The sequence below is a fragment of the Bos indicus genome, chromosome 12, assembly GCF_029378745.1.
Source record: "Bos indicus isolate NIAB-ARS_2022 breed Sahiwal x Tharparkar chromosome 12, NIAB-ARS_B.indTharparkar_mat_pri_1.0, whole genome shotgun sequence".
Classification (NCBI taxonomy): Eukaryota; Metazoa; Chordata; class Mammalia; order Artiodactyla; family Bovidae; genus Bos; species Bos indicus.
In genome coordinates, this window is record NC_091771.1 from 58,556,916 (window position 1) to 58,564,596 (window position 7,681).

Genomic DNA, 7,681 nt, shown 5'->3' on the forward strand with positions numbered 1-7,681 from the left:
TAAATAACAACCCATAATATTTGTCAAAGAATAGTAGGTTACAATCACACTACTATGAAATGCATTCCACAAACAAAAGAATCAAGAGAGAAAATGATGAATGGCCTTAGGAATAGTCATGGTTTATAATAAAGATTTTATTTAAAAAGCGTTAAAATAAATAATACATACTCTAGAACATCACTGTTCTGGGAAATTTATTCTCTTTAGAATATGAGTTCTAGAAGGCAAATCTTACAACTGCTCTGGGGGCTTTCATTGGCTGATTTACAATCCTACAATTGCGGGTTTTTTTTTTTTTTTTTTTTAATCTGTGGTCTGCAGTCTTTTTAACATACTTCTCAAAGGTGGATATGTGGTGGAATGCAGACCCCATCAACACTGTGGTTTTATTTGCTGTTTTGTCCCCTAACTGCTGATAAAATAGACTGCTTAGAAATCCCGGAGGAATATGATTGGGGCCAGAGTTACATTGGCTCATAAAATTCAAACAGTTCAATGCTTTTCTTGTTAATTACTGGGCCACAACCAGAAATCCGAATGATAGCAGAGAAACACTTCTTTAGGATAATGATTGATTTCCATAAAGATGAGTGCTTTAACAAATTTCAATATGCAGTTGCTGGGGCGGGCAGGGTGGGTGGGCACTAATTAGTTTTACCGTTTTCAGCAGATGTTGAATTCAAAATGCCAGCAGCATCTCAAATGCCAGTCATTAGGGCTGTCTTTCATCAAAGAGTGCTGACCAATGAAACCTCCACTGTTTAATGAGACCGATCTAGACAGTCAATTAAATCAAATCTCTACTAACATCCTTAACATATCTGCAGTGTGTGCAGCAGCAGCAGCAGCAGCAGCCAAGGATTTCCAGTATTAATAAAGGGATTCACTGCCGCATAAGGATGGGGGGGGGAAAGGGAGGGGGAGGGGGCGTGTCGGGGAAAGACCTTAACCACAGGGGAAAACTGGAGAAGTCCCGGCGGGGATGGAGGGGGAGGGGAGCTACTAAAGGGCAAAAAGCTGAGAGGATTAAAGAGAGAGCCTTAATGTAGCTCTTAAAGGGATCCACCCCCAACCATCCCCCTCCCGCATCCCTTCCACCGCAAATCCAATTTACCATGTTGCAAATACGAAGCTGGAAAAATGTAAGGACCCAGAGTTGAAAACATTTTCACTTTAATACTGAAAAAATATGCCATTATAAAATCCTCGAATAGAATTAGTAAGTTCCACGTGCTTCCTCGGTTCTTTTTTCCTACTTTATAAGTAAGATTTACACCAGCACAGAATTGCTACCATAAGATCGCAGCCTAAGCACTAGAGTGACATTAATTGGTCATGCTTAACTGCCTCAAAATCTTTTTTTTTTTTTAATAATTACACTGATACTATAATAGAAATCATGGGTACTTATTTTACATTCAGATGGAAGGCATTATTGGATATGTATAGAAAAATATTCCCCCTCCAAAAGAAAAATCACCATCAAAATAAAAGAAAACCCAAAACAACCCATAAAAACTTTGTTCAACAAAATACATTTTTAACTCATAAAATGGACTGATGACTAGCCATGCAAATATCCTAAATAAAACCTTTACATTTGTTGTAGTTGTTGTTCACAGTAAACGTAACGCTCTGAACTGCCTACCGATCACAAATAATGGCGAAATGGCACTTTCTGATTATGCTGTATTTTTGTTTATAGAAAGTTTGATATGATGGGACTTATCAGGTAAGAGGGTGGGTGCTGTGAACGTGACGGGGTCCCCAGTCGCTGGGAGGGCAGCGTCCCTGGAGCGCGTGGATTCCATGCGAGCCATGCAGCACTTTTTGTCAGAAGTCAAAGTTACTTATTTACAATACATTCATGCCTTCGTGCAACCGCCCATCCCTCCGTAGCCAACAGGGAGCCATCGCGCCCCCACCTCCTCACGGGGCTAATCCACAGGGGGAAAAATAGATAATCTATCTCTCTATATAGATGTAGGTATATGTATATATGTATAGGACCGCGATCCCCTCCAGCCCCTCCCCCGCGGGGAGGGGCACCGTCTCAGCTCTGAGCAGGACTCCTGCTGGGCTTTGTCAAAAGCGGCTGCAGCAAAGAGCGATTTGGCAGCGCTCTGCCGCTCACCACAGTCTGCTCTTTGTTTCCCGAAGGGTACTAAAGGGGTCAGACCCTCTGCGTCGAGCGAGTCCATAGTTATTTATTTACTTTTGTCCATCAAGCCTCGGGGCGCGCTGGACTTGGGTGTGGGCTCCTCCGACCTACCCCACCCCCGGGGATGCTGGCAGAGTGGGGCCGTGGAGGGGCATCTCCATCCTTCCCCTCCTCCTCTCGCCTCTGCTTTACCCAGGCTGGGTGTCTTAGTCTGAGAGCGAGTGGGAGCCACAGTCGTACACTCTGTGGGCCCCATCTGCGTTGTAAGGCCCATTGTGCCAGTAGGAAGAGTCACAGACTGTCTGTAGGGAATTAATCTCGGACGCCGAGGAGTTGGCGTCCCTTCTCTTGGACCGCTTTCGATTCCTCAGGATAAACACGAGCATGCCCACCACAGTGAAGGCGGAGGTGACAAACACCAGCAGCAGTCCTGGGACCAACACGGAGATGGACACCCTGCTGGTGTCTAAGTAGGAGTTGGAGTGCGTCCCGGTCTCCGCCAACCCAGTGCTGTTTTTACTGTGCGAAGTTAACGTGGGCGAGATTCTCGCGTACAGCTGGGGGCAGATCTCGTCATTGGAGAGGAGCATGAAATCCTTCCTAAAGAAGTTCACCGGCGTCTCACACTTGAGGTCGCTCATCAGCACTTCGGAACCCAGGCGTTCTGCCCATTGCTTGAAAGGCACAATGGTGCAGGAGCACTCCCAGGGGTTTCCGTGCAGGTCTATCTGGATGATGGAGGTTAACTGGTCCAGCACCCCGGCCACTGGAAGGTACATGAAGTAATTGTTGTGCAGGCTGAGTTTAGACAGCGAGACCCCAGCAAACACGTCCACGGGTAGGGACCTCAGCAAGTTGTTGTTGAGAATGAGAATCCTTAGTTTGGGCATGGCGTTGAAGGTGCCGGGAAGGATGAGCTGGATCGCGTTGTACTCCACATTCAGGTACTCGAGGTTTTGCAGCCCAGCGAATTTCTCCCGGGACAGCGTGTCCAGGTAGTTGCTGTCCATATACAGCCACCTGAGGTCTAAAAGGTTCTTAAAAGTGTTGTTCTCTACGGTGGCGATGTTGTTGTTGCCCAGATCCAACAGAATGAGGTTCTTGTAATCCACAAAGTGCGATTTTCGGATGCTGTGGATCTTGTTATCTCGCAGGAAGAGCTCCTGCACGTTGGAGAGCTTGGGCTTCAAATCAGCCAAGCTGCTCACGTTCCGGTTGTTGCAGTTCATCTTTAAACCCGACCCCGGGATGTGGTCGCAGCTGCAGCCCCCAGGGCAGGGCAAGCCGTTGGCTGGGGGTTTGTTTCTGGCGCTGCCAGTCCCTATCGCTGCCGTGGGTCTGATTTTGATCTGCCAGTTGCCTGGGATCTTTGTACCTCCGTTTGGAGCCGACCCTGGGGTAGCATGATCTTCTTGCCCATTTGTCTTGAAGGGAGTTGGCAGGGGGCCAGGGGGAAAGGTCTCTTCTTGGGCAGGGGGAGCCGGGAGACTAGAATCCACTCTGTGTTTCAAAGGACACAAGTCCTGTTCAGTGGTTTCATTGAGGTCTTTGCCCTGCAGTCTGGTGGGGGCTTCACAGACCACTCGGCCGATCAGGGCATTTTTGGGAATGTTTTCCAGCCATTCTTTCAGGGAGAGCAGATCACAGGTGCAGTCCCATGGGTTATCCTCTAGCAGGATCTCAGCAATGCCAGGGATTTGCTCCAAGACCTCTTCATAGGGCAGTGTTTTCAGCCTGTTTCCCCGGAGGTCCAGGTGGGTGATGGGCACATACTGGAACACGTTGGCAGGTAGGGTGCTGATGAGATTGTCATTTAAAATGAGTACCTCCAGCTTGTTCAAGTCCTGGAAGGCCCCCGGGTCTATATCCCGTAATAAATTAAAATCAGCCTGGAGGTATTCCAGATCGTCCAGCCCCAGAAAAGTCTGCTTTCGAAAAGACTTGATCTTGTTGTTGTTGATGTGCAGCCTTTTCACCAGCTGCAGTCCCAGAAAAGCCCCAGGAACGATTTCATGCAAGCCATTGTTTTCCATGTGCAAACTAACCGCATTATAAAAGTTAGCGAACTCATTAGGGAAAAGTCGAGTGAGGGAATTGCCATGCAGAAATAGATGGTAAAACTGGGAAGTCGGGGCGGTGAAACGCTGCAGACTTGTGAAGCCCTTTTTTTCACAGTCTACGTGTAGGTCCCCTTCTATCTCATTGCAGGAGCAGATCTTCTCTTTGCAAACGTCCCCTGTAACGTTTCCAGCGGCAAAACAAAGAGACGTCTCCAGCAACAGAATCCAAAGCAGCATTTTTAAAGCGAGCAATTCATCCCCGATCTCATCACAAAGTAACAGCGACCATCCTGCTCGCCACAGACACAATTCAAGTTCATTTAGTGCTCCAATGTCCGAACCCAGAGAAGGAGAAGAAAAGGGTTTGGGGGGGTGGGGGTGGATTCTTTCCTCCCTAACCCCCCCGCACTGCAACAACCCAGGCGCCAGTCAATAATTATATCTACAAACTATCCAGGCACAGTAGTGCAAGGCAAGCAAAAAGAAAAAAAAAAAAAAAAAGTAGAACCAATAACCCCACTCACTCCCTCTCAACCCTTTAAAGATAACGAAAAAGAAGTTAAATATGTACATATAAATTAAAAATACACCCTTACAGAATCTCGCCTAGTTCCTCACTAATCAGAAAGGGAACAATGCTGGTAATTAGAAGCAAGTGCATGTTAGAGAAACAAGCAGAGGGTTTGCAGCGTAGTACAGGCGCACTGCCTGTGCATGGCTGTGCGTCGGACTGACCTTGCCTCTCTGATACAAAGCAGGGTTTTCAGTGGCTTCTGTTGTTGAGGCTGCTTGATGGAGTTCCTGCCGTGGCTGCGGGTTGCCCAGGAGTACCCCCGAGGTGCTGTCCAGTCCCCCCGGTGCTGAAATCACGCCGGACCGAAGGACTCACGCTGCCGAACCAATGGCGCTGGAAAATTTCCGCAATCGCTGCGTTTTGTGGCTGTCCATCTTTTCCCTTTCCTCCCCTTCGGTCCTCTTCAGCCTTTTTTTTTTTTTTTTTTCCCCCTGGACTCCGGCTCTCTCTTGGTTACTAGCTCTTCTTTTCTTGTTCTCCTTCTCTTTCTTCTGCTCTTTCGGAATTACGTGGAGGGGGCGGAGGGCGGGTGGTTGGGGGGGAGCTGTCTGAGGGAGGGAGAGAACGCGAGAATGGGGAGGGGGGAGAAGAGAGTTGCTAAGAAGCTCTGCTCGTTCCAGCCTGGTGCACTCAAAGATCTGACACCCTCTGCTGATCTGCAGTAGCAAAAATCCATCTGCTGAGGGAATGCTGAAGGAAAAAAAAAAAAAAATCAATCCACGTACAGGGCAAGCGTTAAAAATGTGGGCATTAAAGACTGGCGATTCACATAGATGCTGATTTTAAAAGGATTATTTAATTCTTTTTGCGTGCTGAAAACTTTACCCTTTCCTTTCCTTAATGAAATCACAGCCCCCACTAGCTCCGGCGTTTGGAAAGAGTGCTTTTAAAACATTTATTTCCCGATGGCTTGAATAAAATTAGTGTCAGGGTGTCAAGCGAACAGCAATTTGAAGTAATTATACCGCACGCCATTTTCATCGGTGCTTTAAATGCATTTCTTCCGTCTCTGCAGTACAATGTTTTATGCTATTTGATGTCTTTGAGACCCCCCCCTTTTTTATTTTAGCATATTGAAAGTGGCTATTTGAAACATACATTCATATCATATATATTTTACATTATAAAATTGGGTATGCTTTTCTTTTTGCTGTGAGATACGTAATTCAGGCACATACTTTTTAAAACTTGTTATAGAATTTTAGTCAATTTGGTCTTTGAGAGGTTTTTCTGGTATTTCCTGAATGTTACTTAAGTCTGCAGGGTGAAAACACAATGTACGCTTGCATCTTTGATTCCAGACCCAAAACATTCACTGAGAACCGGAAAAGAAGGGAGGGGGCAGGGAAAAATCCCAGTATGATTCGTGAGTGCTCTTAAAAACCCACTAGCAGACTGATTCATGCACACCACAAACACACACACACTCCCTCAATCTCTCAAACACACAAAGTTTCTGCATCCATTTGGAGGAATTTAAAATGCATACAAGTAAATAACCAGTTGCATTTTGCTAGAGGGAGATAGAAATCTCCAGTCTCCAAAGCTCTGTGCAAACATTATTCAGGTACTGGCCAGTTCCTCTTTGCTGGGTCAATGGTGCTGCCAAGGCAATGTACTCAGGTTTTTCCTAGGGAAGGAATCCATAGGTTCTTCAAACTTAGATGGAGCTTATAAAAACCAAGTTCTACTAACATCTGGGAGGGGGGAGAATATGAAAATGCAGCTTCTCTCTGAAGGCTGTTTTGCTGACTTACCAGAGTCAACACCTTTCTCATCAACACTTCTAAAAATTGTGTGCATCGTTTTAGTGTTTGGAATTTACAGGACTTAAAAAAATGTTGTTTGGTTCTTTCTTCAGTCTAAGCAGGGATATTATGTTCATGTCAGTTTCCCTTTTAATTAGGTCTTACACAAGTTGGACAGCTGTTACAAGTCTCTAATAAGCTGCATAAAAGATCAAATATTCAAGGATCACGCATTTGGAAAAGGCTAAAGAGTGAAAGTTTGGGGGGCAGGAATGGGGTTGGGAAAATTCAGGGAATTGTAGAGGAGATTTCTTACACCAGCACCAGAAGGTGATAATTGGGGAGTGACAGTTATCATATCTATATATAATATTTTCATATAATCAAATGTGTTGTTATCTTCTGGTGAAATTCAGTGGGGAGTCATGGATGAAGGTTCAGCTCTGTATAGTGTGTGTGAGTGTGAGTGTGTGTGTGTGTGTGTGTGTGTGTTTGAGAGAGAGGAGAGAGAAGAGAGAGAAAGAGGGAGAGACTGAAAGGCCTCTTTTCAGACAACCTATTATGCTTCTAAAAACAATCCTGTTCTTATTTAACTTAACCTACTACCACTTGCAGGAACAGGGAAAAGAGCTTAATCAATTTGAAACCTTTTCTCAAAAATAATGCTATGCAGTTGAGAACTACAGATGGGGTGGAGGATATTGGTTTATTTGTAAGAGGACTCAGATCTGAAAGGCCCCAGAAACCACCCTGAGAGAGGAGTGCAGAGTTCTGCAGTATCTGTGGCAAGACTCTGAAGGAGACAGGAAAATGCTGGCTGTTTAGGAAGAAAAATATTGTTGATAATCATCTAAAAATCACACTTTAATGCTTAATTGGTGACTTATTTATTCAACTTGTTGAATAAATACTTTATGCAAAGAAGCTGAAAGGATGTATTTAAATGAACAGTGTTGGGATAATAAGCAATTGATATTCAGAATCCACCCCCTTCCCCACCCATTAAACTCTGTATCTTTCTCTCCTGATTGCTTCTTTCCTCTCCTGATTGTTTCTTGCCTCTCAAAACACCAATCACATTGGAAAATTTATGGACAGGATTTTCCTGTTTTAGTCTGTTACACAATTTTTGTCC

General features: G+C 45.2%; 1 protein-coding gene across 1 annotated transcript; it reads right to left on the bottom strand.

The window, feature by feature from the left end:
- Positions 1 to 286: 286 nt before the first annotated feature.
- SLITRK1 (SLIT and NTRK like family member 1) lies at positions 287 to 5,468 on the bottom strand. Its single transcript, XM_019971877.2, has 2 exons — positions 4,960 to 5,468; positions 287 to 4,514 (listed from the first exon to the last, which is right to left on the bottom strand). The coding sequence occupies exon 2, from the start codon at positions 4,459 to 4,461 to the stop codon at positions 2,371 to 2,373; it is 2,091 nt and encodes a 696-aa protein (XP_019827436.1). The 5' UTR covers positions 4,462 to 4,514; positions 4,960 to 5,468; the 3' UTR covers positions 287 to 2,370.
- Between the last annotated feature and the right edge of the window lie 2,213 nt (positions 5,469 to 7,681).